The 25,517-nt window shown below is 35.4% G+C and overlaps 1 protein-coding gene across 1 annotated transcript in view; it reads right to left on the bottom strand.

Annotated features, from left to right (window-relative positions):
* LOC108475934 (uncharacterized) overlaps positions 1 to 25,517 on the bottom strand; it is a 74,110-nt gene that overhangs the window by 30,930 nt on the left and 17,663 nt on the right. Inside the window, exons 16-45 of the mRNA XM_017777938.2 lie at positions 20,127 to 20,222; positions 19,991 to 20,058; positions 15,550 to 15,670; positions 15,248 to 15,472; positions 14,892 to 15,119; positions 14,686 to 14,795; positions 14,434 to 14,530; positions 14,044 to 14,142; positions 13,810 to 13,950; positions 13,606 to 13,674; positions 12,365 to 12,826; positions 11,833 to 12,279; positions 11,612 to 11,725; positions 11,220 to 11,404; positions 10,981 to 11,089; positions 10,763 to 10,906; positions 10,315 to 10,590; positions 9,559 to 10,233; positions 9,143 to 9,355; positions 4,276 to 4,379; positions 3,885 to 4,180; positions 3,722 to 3,806; positions 2,474 to 3,178; positions 2,041 to 2,359; positions 1,646 to 1,804; positions 1,396 to 1,559; positions 1,099 to 1,279; positions 729 to 995; positions 408 to 614; positions 65 to 119 (exon numbers count right to left, since the gene is read on the bottom strand). Coding sequence (XP_017633427.1) covers positions 65 to 119; positions 408 to 614; positions 729 to 995; positions 1,099 to 1,279; positions 1,396 to 1,559; positions 1,646 to 1,804; positions 2,041 to 2,359; positions 2,474 to 3,178; positions 3,722 to 3,806; positions 3,885 to 4,180; positions 4,276 to 4,379; positions 9,143 to 9,355; positions 9,559 to 10,233; positions 10,315 to 10,590; positions 10,763 to 10,906; positions 10,981 to 11,089; positions 11,220 to 11,404; positions 11,612 to 11,725; positions 11,833 to 12,279; positions 12,365 to 12,826; positions 13,606 to 13,674; positions 13,810 to 13,950; positions 14,044 to 14,142; positions 14,434 to 14,530; positions 14,686 to 14,795; positions 14,892 to 15,119; positions 15,248 to 15,472; positions 15,550 to 15,670; positions 19,991 to 20,058; positions 20,127 to 20,222 — 6,421 coding nt within the window. The remainder of the gene's footprint in view (positions 1 to 64; positions 120 to 407; positions 615 to 728; positions 996 to 1,098; positions 1,280 to 1,395; positions 1,560 to 1,645; positions 1,805 to 2,040; positions 2,360 to 2,473; positions 3,179 to 3,721; positions 3,807 to 3,884; positions 4,181 to 4,275; positions 4,380 to 9,142; positions 9,356 to 9,558; positions 10,234 to 10,314; positions 10,591 to 10,762; positions 10,907 to 10,980; positions 11,090 to 11,219; positions 11,405 to 11,611; positions 11,726 to 11,832; positions 12,280 to 12,364; positions 12,827 to 13,605; positions 13,675 to 13,809; positions 13,951 to 14,043; positions 14,143 to 14,433; positions 14,531 to 14,685; positions 14,796 to 14,891; positions 15,120 to 15,247; positions 15,473 to 15,549; positions 15,671 to 19,990; positions 20,059 to 20,126; positions 20,223 to 25,517) is intronic.

Below are 25,517 nucleotides of genomic sequence, written 5' to 3'. Positions count from 1 at the left end.
TCAATATCTAGTTTTTATGTGAATTTCTAATTTAACTCAAGTTGATGCACCAAAAAGAACGTACCTTTACCAGCTTTTGCAGAAAGGTTTGTTACCTCCACCTCCAATTTAGCAACCCCCTGTGACAGAAAATGCAGAAATTCCTTAACACTTTGGGAAACAAAAACTATTGCTTTCCATATCAACATCATAGCTTTCACTTCATTGTGCTTGTCAGAAAGTGGCATTTTACTATGATAGAATTTTTTACTACTCTTGATTAGCTTACTTACCTTACTTTCAGAGCAATATGAATATGTCAGCTATTTGTACTGAAGATCCACAAACTAAGTCGTGCCTACTTTAAACAGCAAAGAAGCACAAACAACAAAAAGAAAAGGAATAAAATTGGTAAACACACAACAGACCTTACGAGGAACTTCAAAAATGAAAAGTTCATTCCACTTTGCAATGCCTTTCTTTGGGTACACCTTGTCTGAAACTAAGGGCTTCACACATTTTGTCCTTGCACTCTGCGGGAAAAGTTTTTGCTGATCTGTTGCTTGACTATCAATGACAAGGCGCAAAGCACAAAAGAAGTTATGGCTATTACCATCATCCACTATAGGTAAATCCTGCAAATTATTAATGAGTCATATTTTTGTTCAGAAGCAATTAAATAACAAATTAAAATATACTTTCAGAAAAAAATGGAATATGTGTTGCAAAAACTTCAATCATTTGAGAACCTTGGCAAAAAGAATCTGAGCAGCAACATAATAGCGTGCTTGCCTAGATTCCTCTGCAACATTTAGCCTGTCTGAAAACCTTGCAGGTGGAACCCAGACTGAAGCAAAGCCACCATGATGAAGTTGGTCAACCACCTCTGAATTCTGTTCAATCCTTTTAATGTACAGATCACTCCCAAGTTGGTTCTCTACTACCAAAGTTTGTAAATCTTCTTCATCCAGGGCAGAAAAGGCCAGATCTTCATTTCCAGAATGAGCACCAGCCTCCTACAAAAGAACATCTAGTTAGATATTTTAAGGTACATACTCAGTATTGTAATCAACTAAACATCTTCAAAAATGACAAATCGTGGTACAGTTTCCAACTTACCTCAATCAGCTTTGTCGCTTTCTGGTCAAGCTCTAACTGTCGTCTCCATGAAAGAATGGTCTCTATTAAAGTATCAAGATTCATTGCACTGACATTTATGTTCACAATGTTGGTAGCAGCAATGTGCATCCTCTTCCCAATTATTGATGATGAATTCACATTGATATCATACGTTTCAAACCTTGAGGAGAAAAAGATTAATAAAGAAGATCAAATTTATTACTAGCTGGTATACTTCCTTGCCACTCTCTCTCATACAAGGCAAATAATAGTAACTAGAATGAGGAAGAAACTAACTTGAATATGCCATCAAATGGCTCCACCAAGGGCTCCCATGCTTCCAAGTGCTTATTAAAGGTTGAAGCAGCAATAGATGAAATGAATACTGCATTCATAGCCTCCAAACGACCATGGGTCACCAACTTGATATTGGCGATAGTCACATCAAATAGCGGTGTCATCTGAAGGTTACAAGTATATCATAAAAGGAAGGCAATATCATGTTAAAAGGTCCAGAGTGTAATGTTTTCTTTTTCAGAAAACATACCATTCCATGTAAGCTGTCTAAAACTGTTAGAGAGAAGAATCTTAGTTTAATCTCAGCAGTTACATTTTCGCGTGTCTTATGCTTCACAGAATCACTAATGGTGTAAGCCAACCGCATTGATGGCATTTTTATATCAGAACGTGCAAGAAAAGTAGAAGCCTACAAGGAGAAAAAGTAAGGCATTCAAAAATGCTATAATCTGTTTTTCTTCCCACTAAAAGTTCAGAGAATGAAGAGTTAAAAGTTTAAGGAAATTTATATCAAATCTGAGCAGGCATAAAAAGCACGCTCTCTTTAATAAACTTTTTTGTTTCACATTTTAAAAAATGAAATTATCTTAGAAAAACCACAAATTAAATGACATTTATGGACTATTGAGTGAGCATTATCTTAACCTGATTTTCAACTTTCCAAATGCTCCAGCAGTGGCTTGCTTTTGAGCTCAAATATCTGGAAATGGGCAATTCAATGATGTTGGTTGGGCTAACAAGATCCATCCTTGGGCAGCAAAGGAAATCCATGCATGGGGCTTCATCAGTTCTAGAAACTATACACCCTAAAGAAGCATAACCAGGGGGAGCTATTGGGTACCAGAAGAAAACTTCATCAAAGCCTTTCCCCGCAATATGGGCAACTTTAGTAAATTGCACAGGCTTCGCAGAGATTTCGGGATCCTCAGACTTTAAAATTATGCCCAAAGCAGGTGGCTCTAATCTGGGAAGGAGAAAAAACATGCCAAATGTTGACAGAAACTCAAAGAGATCAAAAGAATACCTATAATGGTAAGAGAGTTTGACAAAGAAACATTCCAAGATAAAAAGATCTAACCCTTCCGTTATGCAATCACCTAGTATTGCATAACCAGGACATGAAATAGGCCGCCAAATTGACACTGGTCTGCGGAGGCCACCACCCTTGTCCCACCATATTCTCTCAAAGTGAGGGGTTGACATGTAACAACTAGAAGCTTTTGAAATTGACCTGAGAATGTCCCACCCAGATGAACTATCTCCCTGGTTACTTGTTTGTTGACAAGAATGATTATTATCCACAGTATCAGGAATATATTCCTGAAGAGATGCATAGGACCAAACTGAATTCCAGAGTAGAAGATGACTCAGGTCAGAACTATTTCCTTTGGAAGGGTATGCAATTGAAGAATGAGCATAAAATGATCCAAGAACATTGTCCAAACGCCAAATACTAAATCCAGAAGTAAAATGCTGATTTGGTAGTTCATTCAGCAAACATTCTGAATAAGTTGTAGATGTTACAAGGTCAGAGCGCAGGCAATAAACGACATGGTTTGGCGGTGGATGATTTCCTACATTTGTTACACAGCCCATTGAAATATACCCTGGAGGTGAAATTGGCATCCAAAGGGAGCAATCACTGTCAACACCAGTATGGCCATCAACCCCTTCCAATCCTAGGACATGAGAGAGGAAGCCAATATGTTTAAAACCCACTGGCTTCCGTACACGCCCATATGTATTACTTACTGCTAATACTGCCTGTGAAGGAGGAATTGGGCTGGAGAACAATAGAAGGAATTACATATTAATATTCAAAGATAAAAATATTGATAAAAATGTAAATTTTCCCGTTACAAAAAATAATTATATGAAGAAGAATAAGTACACACTTAATGTCCCTATTAAAATAATACTAGAACTATCGAGCAATTTTCATCTTAAATTATCAAAAAGAAGAATAAGTACTCACTTCAAAGGAACCTTCCTAGCTCAGTTCCTGGTCATAGACTCTCTTGGCCAGCAACCATATCCTCAAAAATGACCGAAAATGAAAGACCCAAAGACAGAAGCTCAGCCTAGAAACATACTAAGACACAACCCTTTAAACATCTAATTCATTCTAAGAATAGCTGTAAACATCAATCCTATGAAGATAGGCATCAAGAGCGCAGACCAGGACTCAATATAAATTATAGTTTAATAGATAATTAACCAAAATTACCAACCTAAAGCGAATTATAGTATGAAAGAATACAGAAACAAAGAAGCCTGAACTTCAAAGTCTTTAACCATAACTGGAACGTGGAAAATCATGTTTTACCTAGACGTAACACAATCTCCCAGTATAACATAGTTTGATGGAGCTTGTGGCCTCCAAATGGTGAGATTATTGTGAGACCCATTCTCTATGGACATGGAAAAAAAAAAAGAATTAACAAAAATAGTGACATAAAGCATCACACTACAAATAATTTAAACAAAACCTTTAGGTGACACCCAAATCCTGTCGAAATTGATGCAGGGAGCCAGGGGACTTGCATTTCCAAATTGTAATGCTGCAGCAGCTTGATACTGAAGGTTAAGTAGAAGAGAAATGCCACCTAATGAAAGATGAATACAGATATCAGTTGAAATCAGAGAAATGTTGGTTTTCTCTTTAACGGAAGTATATCCCCCTGAAATATCCAGTGGATCCAGAATGATAAGACCAGAACCAGTCTCAACTGTCAGATCCTTCACCACGGTACGAATCCAGGTATCATTTTCCTTATATGCATACCTGTTCAAAATATAAACAATACACATTTAAATTATTCTCATCAACTGCTTGATTTTCATTAAAATAGCAATAACTAGATCTAGTGCCATTCTTACATGAAATTTAAGTCCATTTTTGCGCGCAAAAGTTTTTCACCATAAGATGAATCATCTAGATAGGACTTAGTACCATCAAAGAATGTGAACTCCAGAGAAACAACCTAACCACATATAAGTAAATTTAATCAGGTGCAGCAAAATGAGGAAAACAAAATGCAAGAAAGTTAAAGATGGATCCTAGTCAGCAAAGTAATATAACCATGTCAAAGAAAAACATCCAATTCAACTGTAAATGCATGATACTATCAGGACAAACCAGGGATAAACACTTGTGAACCTTATCTCAGAACGGCTTGCTAAGACATATGCATGCAAAGTGCAGGAATTACTACAAACCAACGAAACAACAGTTGTGAAACCGTATTTGAGAACTGTTTGATAATTCCCATGCATGCACAGTGCAAGAATTTCCATTCTGAGACATCTAGCAACAGCAAGGACAATAAAGTAAGGTCTCTAAACAAAGCTAAATGTTAAGGCTAGGTACACCAAGAGTTTATGAAAATGGGTACTTTCACAAACACAGAAAAATAGACATATGGTCAACAAAACTCCATACACCATATGAAAAAACAGAAAGGAGCTTTCTATAAGCCATGAATCTGGTAAATCAATTTATACACAATTCTAAAGAAGTTCATTTACAGGATATCTACCATGTATTACAATACTTGGAAGGCAATCCTGGTCAAGGAATCTAGTTCAAGAGGAGCACAGAGTGTTGAAATACATGTTGAAGTCCCATATAATTTGGGATATTTTTAAAGTTATTTAGGTAGATAAATTTTATAATAGTTAATAGAGATTTTTTAGGAATATTTTTTTTGTTTTTTATCTTTTAGTAGTTTACTAGAATAACGAAATTATTTTCCCAGTTATGTTGTGAGTCTTTTTATTATTATTTAAATTCAATTCTTTATTTAATAAAATCAGAACATTTTTATTGAAAATTCTTTTGAAAACTTTCATGATATCAGAGTTAGGTTAAATCTCCAGTAACACCATGCTTAAAATAACTTTCATTGGAAATAAGATATCCAACAACCAAACGAAAGATAGAAAGTTTTGCCATCGGAGAGTGCAATAACTCAAGAGACAGAGGCGTCTCACCTCTCTTCTTAGTTGACATCTCACAAGCTGAATGACAAAAATTACCTTGAATGGTCGCAATCTGTAAAGCTAGCAATTGATGGGCGCGGCAAGCTAGGTCATTTAATTGGAGAACTCAAGCAACCACAAGTGGGCGATCCAATGATGGACACGTGGAGGTCAAAAAATTCTATGATAATTGTGTGGCTTATTAATTCCATGGAAGCATCCATAGGTAAATCTTTTTTTTTTCTCCTGATTGTTAAAGATGTTTGTGACGCTATGGAGGACACCTATTCAGATTTAGAAAACACTTCACAGATCTTTGAGCTAAAAATAAAACTCTAGAAGGCTAGGCAATGGAAAAAAGAGCTCACTTTTTATTATAACGAGATGATGTCTCTTTGGCAAGAACTAGACTAATATTATAATGACGAATGGAAGTGTCCTAGAGATAGTGTAAAAGCTATGAAAAAAAAAGAGAATGAGCGAGCTTATTATTTCTGGCTAGTTTAAATAAAGAATTTGATGAATTGAGATCTCGGATTCTGGGAAAAAAACCGTTTCCAACATTCCGTGAGATTTTTTCTGAGGTTGGAAGAGAGAAGACTAGGAGAAAAGTAATATTAAGGTCAAGATTTAAGCTAACGACGATAATTCTGCTCTTGTGACTGTTAAAAATGATAATGATAGTGAAAAAAGAAAGAAACTTTGATGCGACCACTGTAAAAAAAATATTGGCACACTCAAGAAATGTGTTGGAAGCTCTATGAAAAACCGACGAATAAGAGAAAGAGAGTGGCAATGGTCGTGGTTCACAATCTAGGGATAACAAAGCTTTCCAAACGACTAATGAAAATCATGAGCAGCAAAGTTTTCTAGAAGGGTCTCCATACACTAACGAACAACTAGAGCATGAACAACTAGAGCATCTACACAAGTATTTTCAATCACCACAGTTTCGGATGAATTCTTCTATTCCTAACTCATCCAATAGTCCTTCTTGCTCTTTTGCCCAATTAGGTACTAGTTCTTCTATTTTTTTCAATGTGAAGCCTTGTAAAACAAACACATGGATCGTTGATTCTGGAATTAGTGATCACATGACTAGTAGTCATTTTCTTTTCTCAACTTGCATACCTTGTGCAGGAAACTGATCTACCGTAAGATACATCAAATTAGGCTTTTTAATACACTTGAGGAACTTATTTTCAAGAAATTTAAATGTCCTTTATATGTTTTTATGATTTTTAGTTTTGTTGTTAATAAATTATTTTTATTAGTTTTAAGCCATTTTTAGGCCCAAATTGGCCAATCATGCTATAGAGAACCTAACAAGTTGATTGAGTGGTGTAAGGAGTTAATGGTGGTCTGAACGTGAAGAAAATATCACTCAGAAGGGGGATATCACGATATCAGAGCACAGAAGTCGTGATACCCCTAACAGTGCTGAAATGAAGAGAATCGAGACCAACTACAGTGATATCGTGATACCGAATAATGGTATCGCGATACTGAGACATCCCAGAACCACTCATTTCAAGATTGTTGTGGGTATCGTGATATCCACAATTTTATGTCCAACAAGCTTAAGCCTATTTTTCACTTAAAGGAAAAATAATCATTGTTAGGTTAAATGTTAGTAGGCTATAAATACAACTTTATAAGCCTTTCATTTTAGATTTTGTTGGCTGATAGTTTCCTTTAGTTTTCAATAGTTATAGGGTTAGGTTTTCTTTTCTTTTCTTTTCATTTTTAGAGTAGGTTTTTTCTTTTCTTTTTAGGTTAGATTTTAATTTTGTTGTTTATTTTCTTCCTTATTGTTAAAGATTTTGTAAACAAGGATGGACAAATTCTTGAGCTTCAATGGAAATTCATCAATTAAATGAGCATTTTCTTAAACTCTTTGCTTTTATTTTATACTTACCCAATATGTTTGATAAAATGCTTGTTTGAAATTTGAGTTTGAATGTTTGCTAAATTTGTTGGATGGTTAATTGTTTGATTTTTTGTTAGCTTAATTTGATGTCTATTCTTAATTGATTGGTTATTCTATTATATCAAAATGCTTAATATACTAGAATTGACGCATCTAGCGGAAAACCTAAATAGACGAGATTGAAAGGAGAATTTATCCTTAGATAGTTCGATATAACCGTGCCGAGTAGTGAGACTTAGAGGTTATTTATATGCCTAGGTGAGATAAACAGGTAATCTTAGGTGGTATATTTTAGTCTAGGATGAAACCGAGAGGAGATTCTTAACTAAGAGTAACAAACAATATAATTGGTATAAGTCCATTAGTTAAATTATCACTCAACTAATTAATCGACCATCATTTAATTATTTACATTATCTAAAACATTAGGAAGAAAGTTTAGCTTGATTAGTTTAATTTTAGTTTATAAATAATTTTAATTAGATTTGCACTAATAATTTTCGACTTGATTAGATTAATAATTGTTTAACTTGTAATTAACTTGATAAACACATTTATCCACTTAACAATCCTTTGGGTTCGATCTTTAGGATACTCGAGTGTCCTATTAATACTAAAAATATTACAACTGACACTGTGCGCTTCCAGTTAAAACTGTACTTTAAAATTGTTTGTTTTAGGCGCACACGTAATCAGCGATTAGAAATCTTGTGACTTGGTGAAGCAAAAAAAAAAAGTGTTGTAGCAAGAAGTAGTGTAGAGGCTGAGTTTAAATCAATGACTCAAGAAATTTGTGAAATGATGTGGTTAAATAGAATTATGGAAGAGCTGAGGAAACCAATAACTTCACCAGTGAAGTTGTACTGTAATAGCAAAGCTTTCACTAACATTACTCACAACTCAATCTAGCATGATAGAACTAAACATGTTGAGATTGATAAATACTTCATCTAGGAGAAGATTCAAAAAGGTCAAGTGTGCATGTCGTTTGTTCCTTCAAAATAACAGATTGCTGACATACTCATCAAAGGGCTATCTAAGACAAGCTTTGATTTTCTTCTAAGCAAGTTGGGCATGATTGATATATTTGCACCAACTTGAGGAAGGGTGTTCACATACGTGTTGAAGCCCCATATATTTTGGGATATTTTTTAAGTTATTTTGGTAGATAAATCTTAGAATAATTAATTGAGATTTGTAGGAATATTTTTCATATTTTTAGTAGTTTATTAGAATAAGGGAATTATTTTCCCAATTATGTTGTGAGTCTTTTTTCTATTTAAATTCAGTTCTTTACTTAATAAAATGATAACGGTTTTATTGAAAACTCTCCTGAAAACTTCACAGAGATAGTGCTAAAAGGATACACATATGTTGATTATGCCATTTCGATGGTTGATAGAAGGTCCACCTCAGGTTACTGCATTTTCTTGGCGATAATCTTGTGACTTGAGGAGCAAAGAACAAAATGTGGTGGCAAGGTCTAGTGCTGAAGTAGAATTCTTAGAAATGGCACAAGGAACCTATAAATTGTTGTGGTTAAAGATTATCTTAAAAGACTTGAAGATTAAGTGGTAAGGACCACTGAGGCTTTACTGTTATATTAAGTCTGCAATAGGCATCACAAACAACCCATTGCAAGATGATAGAACAAAAAGCAATGAACTAGACAAACACTTCATAAAGGAGAAACTAGATAGTGCAACTTGAGGATGGTCTCACAAAAGGACTCAACAGTTCAACAATTGAAGCAAACAACTATAAGTTTTTTTTAAAGGTATCGGGTTTAAAGGAATATTTAATGTAGGGAACAACTATTAATGGAATTATACCTACCTGTGCTTCAAAAGTGAAACTCGGTGCAACATTTGGGCCATCTTGTAAACATGAAGTCTTTGGGGTGCTTGTTAACTCCATATTCTCTTCAAGCTTCTCCTCATCATTGGAACTTAAATTATCCATCAACGATATGTCAACATCATCTTCTGGTGACACTGAGTAGCTGCTATCATTGCTCAGGTATGTATACTTTCTCAAAAGAGAACCATTCTGATGAATGAAGAAATTTGGAAAAAGAATAAAAAGTGAAAAAGATAGCATATACAATCATAAAATTTTTAAAAAAAAATTAGATATTCAATCATTAATGTCAAGTTTCTGATCAACACAGACATCAAAGATAAACTTGCTCTTTAAAGAAAGTAGTTGAAAGATTTGACATAGTTAAATACAAAGTGAAGCAGTAGCAATACCTCAATTTTTACATTGACAAATCGCAACCTCTTACCACACCCAATGATCACAATAGGACAAAATTGTGCAGGGTGTGACTCCGTTGCTTCATTCTCGTTACTTAAGACAATAGTCTTTCCACAACCATCGTATGTATACTCATCAATGCCATGGGTATCAGCAACCAACTGTCTACTCCGTGACAAGTGCACAACATCTTCATTCTGTTTATAAATACTACTAGAAAGTATGATGCTATTGTTTTTACTAATTGGATCATTCTTGGGGTTCATTGTTTCTTCCCTTCCAGTTATTGCCCCCAATGATGGCACAAAAAACTCACCTAAAGCAAGAAGAAAGTCCGGTACAACAAGCACTCGAGGTTGCTGAAATCGAAGCACATATGTTTGGGATGACAATCGCCATCTACAATCTGTCAAGAACATTGTAGAAATCGGTACATCCAAGTCAATACCAGCTTCAGAGTTCACTCTGCTAGAGCTGCTCTTGTTTAAGAAGCAAGGAAAGTTTCCAGTGGAAGCTTGTTTGGGCACGTCAGCAGATGATCCAAGCATGAGCCGCATTTCAGGCTTCGTATTGGCACGGATATCAAGAACCGAAAAAGTTGGAATAGTCACATAGAGATCTGTTTCTGACAATGAAGTCATCCGATATGATACCCAGAGACCTTCTAGCTAAAAAAGCAAGAAAGAGTAAGAGTAAGTCAAGGCATACAACACTTAAAACAGTAATAATTAGTAAATATCAATACTCACAGCTATTCGAGCTAAAGGTGATTCCTCATGTATGCCGTTACACAACTCCAATAGTGCATAATTGACTTCAACTGCTAGAATGGTTACACTACGAGATAAAAGCATCTGACTATTCAAGTTGACCTTATCAACCAATAGCCTCATTGTATCTTTAGAACCAGATTTGCTACCACGGAAACTTGGAGGGAGGCTAGGGGCTTCATTCAAATTCATAGTTATGCAATCCCGAATAACATCATATTCTTTATTAGACATTACACCATGCAAAAAACCAATCTGCAAACAACATCAAAAGGACTTAACTGAAGAATTATAAATAACTGCTAAAAAGGAAGGTGCTCTAATAAAGGGGAGCAGCCACTAAAACACACTAAAAAAAAAAAAAAAAAAAAAGAAGAACAAAAGATTTAGTATAGAACAAAAAAATCATTTCAAGTTCAAAGATCACCTTAACTTCCAAAGAAAATGTTGGGACTTTTTTAAAAACATCCCTCAAACTTCGTCGAACATAAACATCAAGTCCTCTGCTTTCACGAATCAATGGTTTACCAATACAACCATCAATTCCCACAAACATGTTTACTCCAAGAAACTGCAAATTTAAGACGGTTATAATCATAGCTCAATGGTTAAATATGTGGTACTATATATTTATAAGCTATGTACCTCAGCATGAAGAATATCAAGACGAACAGCTGAAGGGTCTTTTTCAGGAAATCCATGCCAGCTTATTTTATTTCTGACCTTCAGAAGACCCACATCAAGTTGAACGAACCTGTCATATGGAAATACATTAGTAATGTTCACCCCAAAATATCATAAAATCTTGGAGAGTTTAGTTTCTACTAAAAGGGACCAAAAACAGTTGAGTGTGCAAGTCTAAGATAATGGAGAATTAAACATACTCATTGCTCGTTGAATTCCTAGGAACTATAATTATTGGAGTGTCAAATGTAAGATCCAGCTTCAAAGCAGCAGCCCCATCAATTTCAGATTTCTGAATTAACCACTCAAAATCGCCAACTTTATCAACAAGTTTTATTACTTCTTCTGTATGTGGGGTAGCAAGCTCCATGAAGTAAACTGTTATCTGCCAAACCAAGTTTCTTGAAATTTATAGACCAAATATGAAACATTGTGATAAAAACAAGATAAAGTAGAATAGTGTATGAATAAATGAACACCTAAATTTTGACTATTTGTGAAAGTGAACTTCAATTGTTAAATGTTAAGGTTTAACCATAATAGCATGATGCTAATGCTAAAACTGCACAGTTTAAACTGTATCCCATCATACCTCCTGAACAAACCTATAAAGAAAAACAATTCGAACAGCAGAAAGTCGCCCACACAAGCGGTAATTGTACCCTTCATAATCATCATCTCCAGCACTGAAAGAATTAAATTTAAACTGGAAGAAGGAAAATGTGAAGTAAGCAAGCATGCATGAATACAATAAAAAGTAACCTAAATGACTCAAATGCTAATAAACATATATCAAGGCTCAAAAAAATGTACCTTTATAAGGGATTCAACTCCTGGATTTCGTATATCACATAGCCAACCTAACCAATTATCTGTTCCAAGTGTCATATCCCGGAGTCTCATATTTCCCAATGTGCCTTCAATTGAGAGGGATGCTGGATGGACCTTAAGATCTAACAGGAAACTTTCTTGCACAAATATTGCCAGTTGAGATCCATCCTCCTTGTTAAGAAACACAGTGACACTATCAATATCCATGTTCAAATAAAATACGACACGAGCTTTATCGTATCCCAGCAACCCTTCAATACAACCACTTTCTTCAGCCTTTTCTTTGTCCATCTTGTCCTTTGAAGTTCCATTTGCATCAGTAACACTTGTTTTATTACCGACAGAACCTAGGTCGAAGCCAAAACCAATCAAAGCAACAAGTGTGGGTCTGTTACAAAAAAATTCCAGCTTGGACATGCGAATACTCATCTGAAATGAACAAATTAGCTGCCAAATTAACATAAATTCAATCAATCAAACTGAACTGGATGTCAATGATGCTCATTCTATATACCTTTGAGTCTATACCATCATAAACGGGTGATCCAGAACCCTTCTTTGAGAAGGTAACAGATACAAAGTCCAAATCTTCACCACCTTGAGCATCATAAAATATCTCTCCAGAAAGTCCCTTTCCTTGTGCCAGATCTTGTTCATCAATTAAAACTTCATCAGACTCGAATCTGTAGGCATCCACCATATCCATATAATGTGAAAGAGAATCAGAGTTAGTTGAAGATACAAATTCGGACAGAGCATCTTTAAAAGTATCATCATCATCTTGGTGCACCCCGGACATCTCATCTCCGTTCAGATCACAAGTTTGATTAGATTCAAGTGAACTGTCATATTTCAGCACAGAGCAGGCTAAATAATGTGGATTGCCGGACAGACGACCTTGAAGCTCATCCTTAATTTTCAATGAATGCAACTTTGTCTTAAGCACAAGCTCACTTGTCGAACTAATCATTTTAACCTGTTAAAAGATATTGCTGAATAGGTAATAGCGACATATAGACCAATTTGTAATGTACATGCACAAATATTCTATTTATTCGAGAACATTGAAATATAATTTGTAGAGCAGAAAAAGTACATCAGCATATTTATTGGAGAATGCCGAAAGAAATAACAAACTACCTGCCTATTTGCCATGGCCAAGGTCTATTTTTAGGGCATACAGGAAATTAATGGTATTCAATTTACTTAAAACATCTAGTTAAGGTTATAGTGATTTCTGACCTGATTAACCTTGTATAGAAATCATATGAAAGTATCTTTTTCTGATCCCACGAGTGGAATATGACAATGCATATAAGCACCTTATTAAGGACAATCTTCAACCATTAAGGGGGAAAATAACACTGATATCTAAGTGGGACTGAACCTGCAATCTCAACTTAAACAACTCTATCACAAGGTCTTTCACCTATGATGGGATAAGACAGAATTTGCATTTTTTTTTTTTGGCTTAAATAATATGTGCGACTGATTTATGAAGAAAACTTGTTTTACAAGATACATATCTCTATTCCAGAAGGCCAAAGGAACGGCAAAAAGAGCATATTCCTATTAGAAATTAGTGGAAAAAAGATAGATTGCCCTTTTCAAGTCCTAAAATAAAGGAACAAATTCAAAAAGTTTAAGTTGGACTTGAGTTAAAATGTCTCAGCTCTAGTTTGTAATAACAATTCCACACTGGAGTACTTTATACCGCCATAAAATAGCACCAAATAGCAAAAGAAAGTCACAAACCTTTCCGCCACTAGCAAGAAGCTCAATAATCAGTTGCTCTTCTAGTTTCTCACCAAAACCCTCGCCTGTCTGCAATATGATTGCTCATTCAGTAGCTATAATAACAGTATTACAAAAAGACATTGGCTAATACCTAGAACTTAGTTCTGGTGAGAAGTCACCAATTAACCATCAGAGCATTTAAGAAATTGTACAACCACTAACCTCCCCATAAATGCATAACTTTGTCTCCACAACTGCCCCATTAATAACTAGATCAGCAGCTTTTGAATTTCTTGTTTGAGGATCATCAGATTCACTTATGCCATCAGTTGTTTCTCCAAGTACATCAACCAATGGAGGAGCCTACATGAATAAAAAGTCCAAGAAATAAGCACCTATAAGAAAAAAAAAAAAAAAAGAAGCAAAGAACTAAAAGGAAGACTAATATCATCATACAGAAGCTTGGTACGTGGCTTGTATAAGTCCTCTCAACCAAGTCACCTTCTCTTCCTCCCCTTGGAATTCAATAACCCAGGTACCTGAAGACTCCAAAGCCTGGAAAAAATATTCATATTTTAATAATGAAAGCGAACCAAAAATTTAGTCTATAAAGACATAAGATCCTAAAGCATAGGCATAATAGAATACTTTAACCCAAGTACCTAGGTTTATCAGTCAAAGCAATACACTTTCATACAGGTGTTTTAATTAAAATATTTCAAGAATTAGAATAAACCAGGTACTTTGAGACAACCAAGTACAAATGAGAGATGAGATTTTTCTGGTTCAGTTTAATAAAACATGTAGTGAAAAACCATTTCTTTGCTCACAAGTTCAGTTGCTCACTTTCTGAGTGTCCATCCCTCTTGGGCTCACAGCAATACAAAATGGAGAACCACCAATATTTGTTGATGGAACCTCATGCACCTGCCTTCCAGCCATGCTGTAGGATTCCAAAATGAAAATTCAGATTAAAAGTTGCTAAAAATGCCATAATGCTATCAAATAAAATGGGAAAACCAATTAACTTTAAAAAAGATTGAGAAATAATAACCAACTAGCCAAGGAACAAAAGCAAAGACAAGGAAAGCTACAAACCTCAAGTACCGCAGATGATTCTGGGATTTTTCAGAATCCAAAACATAAAGATAGTATCCAGACAACACAATAAAACAGGGCTGCCATGAAGCAACAGAGTTTCCAATACCCTGAACCAACAAAGTCAATTATAGACAAAATCAGGTGCAAATAGAAGGCAAGTAGGAACCATAGAACTAGGTTTTACAATGGAGTTAATGGCCAACCCGCCAAACTAGGATTTTAGCATCAGTAGCGAGATCTGAAACAGTCCAGGGAGCCACTCCAACTTGGAAATCGACAACACCAGGCTGAACACAGGGATCCATAGCAAAGGACAATATGTTCAACAGTTCCATAAGTCTGCAGTATCTTGCAGGTGAAAAGTGAATGCCAAGATTTGGCACTTGCACAGACACACGTGTTGATGGGAAACTAGGGTGAGGAATCTTAATCTGCAATACGATACACAAGCATAACTTAAATAAGTTCTCATTTTAGAACTTCAATATGAAGCTTATCTAGTGATAGGTGTTGGTGTTACTTGATGCAAAAAAAAAAAAAAAAAAGCACACACACATACTTGATCCACAATTACTGCCATTCCACACCTATCAATAAGAGAATAGAAATTGTCAACCTTCTCCAACCTAGGAGACATCACCATTGATTGAACACTAGAACTTTCTTTCATCAAACTGCAGTCCTGGCAATCAGAACCACAATCTCTGAAAAAGGCAGCAATATCCCTTCCTGATATGTAGAAATGAGAATAGATATCCTGCCTCTGTTCATCAGACTGACTCTCCTGCCATGATGGTTAAATATGTAAGCAAAGAAAAGTAATTAATGGAAATTTGAGAGAAAATTAGCTAATACACATACCATGGTATGCAAAGTAAAATGACCAAAATCCAAAAGAAAATGGCTGTCACATTTGAAAGAGCTACGTGCCCTTAGAGGAATCCTAACTTTTGGAGCATCAAGATCAATGTCCAGAGCAAATCTGAGAAACCAAGCAGAAAAGTAAATAATCTTTAGAAAGTGTCAATGCTTTTCTCTGTACTTAAAACACGGCAAACATTAAAATCCAGTGTTGCAATAGTTACCCAAAGTTATTTAGAAAGGTAACAATCAATACTAACATGTATAAATTTTATGCTCCACATAACATCGACTAAAAATCAAGAAAACACTATTTTTTGCAAACTAATAAAGTATACATTGCTCTGAAACATAAATTTGATAACTTACTCTTCACAACAATAATTGACAAAAATTACGAAAAAGTGTTCCTACGTCTTCATGTTTGAAAGTGTTATAGATTCTTAGGCTTAATTCTAGGATTTTATTTTATTTTCTTCCCTTATTTAGGCTATATAGACTTGTATATAAATATGCTAACTCCAGAGATGAATACAAGTAATCTTTCATTAGTCTACTCTTGTATATGTTCTCTTATTTGGTTCCGTTAACATGGTATCAAAGCTAGCGCACTCGATATTTTGAACTCATGTTTCGTCAGCCTAAAACGCGATACATTTGGGATTCTTTTTGAAGGTCTTGATAGTGGGTATGCACTGCTGGCACACGGAGGAGTGCGGGGTCTCCTTGATGGTTTTAGAAATTTCGGTGACGAGAAGAGTAACGTGTGAAGCACACGCGCCACCACAAAGGTTGCGCTCCAATGTCATGCGCCGGCACATGTGGCACCGCCTGGTCACTAGATTTTGGATCCGACGCCGACTTTTGGTTCCAACCCAATCCTAGTGGTCGAAAGTCTGATTGAGGGTGATTTCGAGGATGTGTTGGGTTTTGAACTGTTTTGGCACTATATGGGTACTGTTCACAGTTGGGAACTATTTGGTTGTTGTTTTGGCACTGTTTCAATACTATTTTGGTACTGTTTTGGCACTGTTTTGGGCTCTTCTTCTCAAATTTTTTTTTTGTGCTGAAATTAGTCAAGAAGATTGATTAATAGTTTGTAATCTTCTTTTTGTGAGATTTGTTGCTTCTCGTCATATCATTAGTCACTTTGCTTCTTTTGTAGATTTAGGTATATCTAATAAATATTTTATTTTTTCTTTATCCAAATGAATCATTAATTCAGGAGCTATAGATCATATGACAGGTAATTCCAACCTTTTTCTCTAGCTTTCAATCACATGATTTACCTTCTCCTATTACTATTACTAATAGATCCACCCATAAAATTGTTGATTTTGGAAGAATTAATCTAACTTCATCTATCATCTTATCATCGGTATTAAATTTACCTAACCTTGCCTTTAATTTAATCTTTTGTCACTAAGGTTGATCTAAAATCCTTAATTGTATTTCTGGAATATTCTTACCTTCAGAAGGGGTATGGGGGTTACAATCCAGACCTCAACAAATATTTGATGTCTATCGATGTTGCATTCTAAGAACAAAAAACATTCTTTTCAGAAGAGACGCCTTCAAATCTTTCGAAATAGGAGGAGGAAGATGATTGTTAATTTACACTATTACTAATCAACGAAGGAATTCTAATTCTCCAGCTCCTGCTTTTGACAAGCCACTGATCACTCAAGTTTATTCCAAACGAAAAGAGACTCATGATATCTTATACCAATGCCTTCATCATCAGATCCAACCCTATACCAGTGTCTTCATCATCTAATTCAACTCCAAGTGACTTTGACCTTCTCATTGCTCGTAAAAGTAAACATCAATGTGTCCATCCTATTTATAATTTTGTTTTATTCAACCATTTTTCTACTTTTTGCTCTTTAATTGCATCCTTAGATTCCATTTCTATTCCTAAGATAGTTCGAGAGGTTGAGTCATCCTAGTTGGCAGGATGCGATGTTGGAGAAAATCCATGCATTAAAACAAAAATGGTACTCAGAACCTAGTGGATTTACCTGTTGATAAACAACTATTGGTTGCAAATAGGTATTTACTTTTAAGGTTAATCCAGATGGCTCAGTGGCTAGACATAAAGCTAGATTAGTTGCAAAAGGATATGCTCAAACTTATGGAGTGGATTATTCAAATACTTTCTCTCCTATGGCAAAACTCACCCCTATTCGTCTATTCATCTCACTAGCCGTTTCTCATTATTGGCCTTTACACCAATTAGATATCAAGAAAGCATGGAGATCTCTAAGAAGAAAACTATATGGAGCAATCACCTGGGTTTTTTACTCGGGGGGTATGGAAAGGACTGTCATCTAAAGAAATTCCTTTACGGATTGAAACAAAGCTCTCGTGCCTGGTTTGGAAAATTTAACGAGGTAGTTCAGTAGTTGTTCAGTAGTTTGGATTGAAGAAAAGTATTTGAAATCATAAGGTGTTTTATAAACGATATGAGGCTAGAGTTATTCTTATTTTAGCATATGTTGATGATATATTATTACAGGAGATGATGTAGGGATCTCTTCTCTAGTCTTTTTTGCCTACCAGGTTCCACACGAGAGACTTGGGTCAATTGAAGAATTTTTGGGGATAGGAATCACAAGAAGCAAGAAGGAAATTTGTCTCAGAGAAAGTATGTTCTTGATCTACTAGCAAAGAATGAAAAGTTGGTTGCTAAACTTTGTAATACTTCAGTGGTTCCCAATGTGCATCTTACAAAAGATAATCCTAAGAGGTATAGGAGGATAGTTGGGAAATTAAACTACTGTACTCGTTTGGATATCGCTTTTGTTGTGAGTATTGTTAGCTAGTTTATGTTTGCACCCATAGTCAAACACTGGATAGCCCTAGAGCAGATTATAAGTTTCGAAGTTACTTGAAAGGAGCTCCTGGATGCGGCATATTATACAACAATCAAGGGCATACCAGTATCGAGTGTTTTGCAAATGTTGATTGGGTCAGATCTAAGATAGATAGAAGGTTTATTATCGGTATTGTGTTTCTGTTGGGGGAAACTTAGGGTTAGTTTTAGCAATGCTTCTAAGAAGCACTTTTAGGACAAAAAGTGCTTTTGATAGAAGATCAAATTTTCTGCTTCTGCGTTTGGCCAATTTTTGGCGTTTGAAAAACGCTTTTTCTCTCAAAAACATTTTTTATCCCAAAAGTGCTTCTTAGAAACATTGCTAAACTAGGCCTTAGTATCATGGAACAAGAAACAAAATGTATCTTGATCTAGTGCAAAATTGGAATACAAGGCTATGGCACAGTCCAAATGTGAAATTATGTGAATACGACATCTATTAATTGAAATTGGGTTGGAGTACTTGTTACCAGTAAAGTTGTTTTGCGATAATCAAACAGCACTTCACATTGCCTCAAATCTAGTTTATCATGAAAGAACTAAATACATCAATGTTGATTGTCACTTTTTCCGAGAGATATTTGGACAATTCAAACTACATGGGTTATGTGAAGATAGGAGAACTTGCTGATTTGTTCACAAAGACAGTAAATGGGAATTGAGTTGACTATCTATGTAACAAGCTATGCATGATCAAATATCTATGTTCCAACTTGAGGGGGAGTGTTAACAGATTCTTAGACTTAATTCTAGGATTTTATTTTATTTTCTTTCCTTATTTAGACTATATAGACTTGTTTATAAAAATGCTAACTCTCGAGATGAAATACAAGTAACTTTTCATCAGTCTACTTGTGTATATGTTCTCTTCTTTGCTTTCGTTAACAGAAAGAAAAATATACCAAAATTTAATCCAAGCCCATCGCAGAGGAAAAACAGCAAAGGTATGCAAAAAAAAAAAAAAAAAACAGGAAAGCAACAGTTTAGCTCTTTTTCATTAGCAGGGCTAGTTTTTACATATTCTTTTTTTTTTTTTTTTTGTGTGTGTGTGTGTCAAGCTGTGAACTTACAGCGACGAGGACATCTTTCCACTTTAAATACCAAAAAATTTTCAGTAGATATAATGCAACATTGCAAAACCTTGCATCAGAGTTGATATTCCCCTCAATCATATGAAATTTACATAACTTCATCTAAACTATGTAATGGACTACAATTTCTATAATAAGGCCAAGCTATCAATAACTTAGCTAATTTCATCTCATTCTGTCTCAATTTATGCCAATCAACAACTGACAGATGCCAACATTTATAGTCTTTCATCTACTACTCATCCACAGTTATGCATTCTTAATAAAAACCATTTCATAGACATGTTTCTTGAATTCAAGCCCTTTGCATCAGGTTGAATTAGTTGCCTTATGCCTATTGTATATCATCAAATTGAAATGTCAAACGAGACAAAAAACATAAACATAATATATCTTAGTAAAAATGCACAAATATTAAAATGATCAAACATATGGAGATGAATTACACAAATAAAAGTAGAAACAAACATTTAACCTGCTTTGCTCCTCAAGCACTGTTTGAAACTGTTCATGTGCTCGACGAGTCACTTTTTCAATTTTCGTCTGCAATTGGTTTTAAATAAAATTAGCATAAAGGATCATAGAGGATATACTCATATTAATGTCATTACCTGCAATTTAGTAGCAGTTTCCAATGTAACAGTTGGACTAACTGCATTACTCCTCTGCACAAACTCAAGAAAGCGATCACAACTTTCCTTCAAAACCTTTAAAGCCATAATAGGCATAATAATTTATTAAACCCTATCTACTTACAGATGATAAAACTAAGTAAAAGAGGATAGAGCAAGTAAACAAAGGCCCCCTTACCAAATGCATTTACAATTATAGTGTAGATAATGCATTATCTCAAAAAGCATCAATTTGCTTAATTACTAGGACGAGACAAATCACCATAAAATAAACATCAAAGGGGGCAAACATAAAATGAAACAAATTTAGCCACCCCAAGCTCATATCTTAAACTAAAAGGAAACAATCTCAATTTTAAAGCGATGAGAACATTTGATTATTTGATAGCATTGAAAAGCAAATCTTTAGATATTACAGTAGATTTTTAGAGATACTAATTAGAACTTTTCTTTTCTTAATTGATTCGATGTACATATTTCTAAGAAATACATACTTTTGAAAGAGTGTTTCCTCGATACATTATAGTATTTATCTCTAATTTCAGCATGGTAACAGTTTTTTTATCCTGTTTTGGAGATTTTCTTTTTATTTTAAAATTTGTTCCAAAAACCCTAGAAACAAAACAATTGATACTTTCCACCCTAGCCTTATTTTTTTCTCACCGCCCTTACCATTGGAGTCAAAATCCACTCGCCGGCGTAACCCTAGACTCTGGTAACTAGAAAACCCGCGTGTGGGCCTCACGCGCCGTGCGTGGACTTCACCTTCTACAGCCGTATTTTTTCTAATGTCGTCGCTATGCTCTCTACTCTCTTCTAATCATTCTTCTCTAAGTGGTGGTGTTTTTTGGCTAAATTTTTTTTGGATCTCTTTTGTGTTCTTTTTTGGTATTTTCTTTCCTCTAATTTTTCAAGCAATTTTTATTTTTTTGGTATTAGTTGTTTTTCCAGTCTTATATCTAAGGACGAAAAGCTCGTGATTCCAACCGATAATCCCTCATTGTAAATTAGCCTTGTGAAGCTTGATGGACATGATTACCTTACTTGGTCAAGGTCCTGCTTGTCGTTTATCAAGGCTCATGGCTTGCAGGGATGCATCACCGATACAACGTTGAAACCCAAACTCACTGATTCAACATTTAGTCAGTGGGATTCAACGAATTCTCTTGTTATGACATGACTTATCAACTCTATGCAACCCAATATTTTCAAAATGCATTTGCTACTTGATACTGCGAAAAAAATTTGGGATACTACAACTCTCACCTACTCTCGTGTTGGGAATGATGTGCAAATTTTTTAGATTTGTAATAAGGTCCATGGTACAAAACAGGGGGAGCTAAAGATTTCTCAATATTTTTCTGAATTAAATGGGTTATGGCAAAAACTTGATTATTATCAAAATTTCCAGGCCTCTTGTACCAATGATACCGAAAAATTTTAGAATATGGTGGAAGAGGAGTGCGTTTTTTATTTCTTGGCTGGATTGAATATTGAGTATTATTAGATTCGAGTTCAAGTTCTTGGCAAAACTTCATTCCCTTCTCTTCATGAGGCATACTCTTATGTACAACAAGAGGAGAGTCGTCGTGTTGTTATGCTCTATAATCCACCTCTTGAGAAAGTTGGTCTCATTGCTAACCAGGATGGTTCATCGGGTGGTAAGTTTGACAAGGATCACTTAACGTGTGACTACTATGGTAAGCCTCAGCACACTAAAGATTCATGCTGGAAGTTGCATGGTTGCCCCACTCGAGGTTGTGGTGGAAAACGAGGGTAATTCTCAGCCTCAGGCACATTTGTCAGACTCTATGACAACAATGGACAAGTCTACTTCTGTTGGGAATTTTACCTCAATTGGACTCTACCTCAATTGTCAAGTCTAATCATGCGAAATCAGGTACTATTTTAAATGCTCCATCTAGTTCGAAATCTTAGATTATTGATTCCGGTGCGAATAGACATATGACAGGGTCAAACAAAAGCTTAGTTAGCTATACTACTTATCCATCTAAAAATAGTGTACAAATAGCCGATGGCTCCCTTACCTCCGTCTCTGGAACAGGTTCTATTGTTTGTACTCCCAATCTCACTTTATCCTCTGCCCTCTATGTTCCTAAATTCCCGGTTAACCTCTTATATGTTATACTATCACTAAAGTCTTAAATTGTAAACTTGAATTCTTTCTCGATCACTATGTCTTTCAAAACCTCCAAACAGGGAAGACGATTGGTAATGGTAGATTGTGTGATGACTTATATCTTCTAAAATGACCGCCTAGTATATCTCAAGCCTTATTTGGAGAAAATAAAGATGTCAATCGTGAGATAATTCAGTGGCATAGGCGGTTAGGACATCCATCATTTACTGTTCTTGCCAAGATGTTTCCTACTTTGTTATCGAGAATTCAGTTAGACTATTTAGTTTGTAATGCCTGTGAGTTTGCTAAGCATACAAGAAACAGTTATCATTTACGTAATAATAGTAATATTCCTTTTGAGATTATTCATTCGAATGTTTGGGGCATTACTCACCTTAATTTGTTATTTGGTAATTGTTGGTTTGTTACATTTATTGACTGTTGCATTTGAATGACATGGGTTTTTTTTTATCAAAGTCCAAAAGTGATGTTTTCTCGTGTTTCTGTTCCTTTCATAAATTGATTGCTACTCAGTTTGATGCTAAGGTTAAAATTTTGCAAACTGATAATGAAACTGAATATAACTTTAATGATTATTTAGAATCATATGAGATTTTGCATCAGACCAATTGTCCAGGTACAAGTGTCATGGGTTGTGTATGGGAGCCCACAACCATGACGACCATTACAAACTTGTACGATCCATCATATTCGAAGGAGACCATTTGACCTAATCGGACTGGTCTGTTGCTTGGAAATATTGAAAGCGCATCTTCGATGCTTGACAAATATGGAAGGTGATCTTCAAAGATATGTGATCCTCGACATTAAATGTAATCTTTAAAAGATACGATTCTGTAATTTTAAAGATTTGATATCTAGATAGCTTTTAATCTTAGCCATTGATGTACTTTGATTTGTACTGTTGATTTTAAGGAGGCTCAGCTATAAATAGAGGTCTCTACCCCTCATTGTAATTCATTCAGTTATTAATAGAATTTTGAAAGTATTTACTCAAACCTTTCTCTCAAATGTTCTTATTTTTCTGTAGCTTTTGTTCATCTTTCAAATTTGTTCTTACTTCGTTCTTCTGTTGTTCTTCGTGGGTGCCTTAGAGGAGTTTTGTTGAATCCTCAATCGTTGCGAGTTAGACTGACTTAAGCGCTTTTGAGCGAAGAAACTGCCTAAGGCTGCACGGATTGCTTGTGAAAACTCTAAGTTCGTGACAATTGGTATCAGAGCTAGCATTCAAAGGCACCGTTGAAAGATGTCAAAAGAAGTTCCTGAGAATGTTGAGGGAATGAAGACCTGTGAGAGGGCTAGAAAAGCTAGTCGTTCGAGGGATATACTGTGGATTTTGGAGGATCGATTCGTCACTCTCGAGGAATCCATAGGAGATACCAAGGGGAGGATTGATGATGTTGATGATAAGCTAATTGATGGGTTGCAATCCATGCAGGAGCAGCTCAAAGAGTATGTATCGGACTATGTTGGAAAGCTGACTGGTAGAGATGATGCCATTGAGGCTATGATGACAGCCTTAAAAGAGGAGATTGCGGAGCTCAAGGGTGAACTCACAATCTACAATACAGCTTTGGGCAATGGAGGGTTCGCTGCTGTCGCACCCAAGCCTGGTGTGGATGTTCCCAAGCCCAATGAGTTTAAGGGAACAAGGTCCCTAAGAGATGTAGACAATTTTCTGTGGGGAGTCGAGCAATACTTCCATGCCAAAGTCATCATAAATGATGCCACTAAGGTAATTACTACTGCTATATATCTTACTGACGTTGCTTTGTTGTGGTGGCGTCATAGGTCCACCGATGTAAGACGTGTCGTTTGGCTAACGACAAAGTAATGTTGATCATATGATCTTTATAAAACATCACAAGAGTGAGATTATTCTCCTTATAGTTTATGTTGATGACATAATTATGATGAGAGATGATAGGGAAGAAATGGCCCAACTTAAGAAGCAATTGGTTCAGGAATTCGAAATTAAAAAATTAGGAAAGTTACACTATTTCCTTGGAATAGAAGTGGCCAAATCAAAAGAGGGAATCTTTATTTCCAAAGAAAGTACGTCTTAGATTTTCTGACAGAAACTGGCATGTTCGGTTGCAAAGCAGCAGAATCGCTTATTGAGAGTAATCATAAATTACAAGTAAGGATTGGTGAAATGGTGGATAAAGGGAGATATCAAAGATTTATCGGACATTGATTTATCTCGCTCATACTCGACCTGATATAGTTTATGCCGTTAGTTTGGTAAGCCAGTTTATACATGACCCTCGCGAAGCTCATATGCTGGCAGTATTGCGAATTTTGTGCTATTTGAAGTCTACATCAGGCAAAGATATTCTCTTCTCCAAAAATAGTCATGTTAAGATAGAAGTATTTACAGATGCAGATTGGGCTAGCTCTCTTGGTGGCAGACGGTCTATAGCAGGTTATTGTACTCTTGTGGGAGGAAACTTAGTCACTTGAAGGAGTAAGAAACAAAGTGTTGTGGCTCGACCAAGTGCAGAGACTGAATATAAGGCCATGACTCAAAGTATTTGTGAGCTTTTATGGCTGTAAAAGGTATTGGAAGAGCTAAGTATTGGAAGAGCTAAAGTTGTTAAATAAAAATGGATCAACCTTGTAATGTGACAACAATGCGGCCATCAGCATAGCTCAAAATCCAGTGCAGCACGATAGAACCAAGCACATCGAAATAGATCGTTATTTTATAAAGAAAAAGTAAGCAGTGGTGCCTTAAGTCTATCTTATCTAGCATTTGAAAAACAGTTGGCTGATGTTTTTACTAAAGGACTCAAATTTAAGACTTGTCATAATCTTCTGTGCAAGCTGGGCATGTGAGACATCTATGCACCAACTTGAGAGGAAGTGTTGATAATCTTTGATTATTTGATAGCATTGAATAACATATCTTTACATATTACAACAGATTTTTAGAGATATTAATTAGAAATCTTCTTTCTTTAATTAATTCAATGCTTCATGAATATATAGTTGTAAATATTTTTAAGAAATACATACTTTTGAAAGAGTGTTTCCTTAATACATTAAAGTATTTATCTCTAATTTCATCATAAAGCTCATATCTTAAATTAAAAGGAAACAAATTAAGTCATTTGTGTTCTAATGCCTCAGAAAAATTCTCTACTGATATGGGAGAGAGATTTCAAAGTCACAGATCACATGACTAGTTCTGTAACACCTCGAATTTT

This window comes from Gossypium arboreum, chromosome 3 (assembly GCF_025698485.1).
Source record: "Gossypium arboreum isolate Shixiya-1 chromosome 3, ASM2569848v2, whole genome shotgun sequence".
Classification (NCBI taxonomy): Eukaryota; Viridiplantae; Streptophyta; class Magnoliopsida; order Malvales; family Malvaceae; genus Gossypium; species Gossypium arboreum.
The sequence above is the reverse complement of the archived record's forward strand: the minus strand, read 5'-3'. Positions and strand labels throughout refer to the sequence as shown.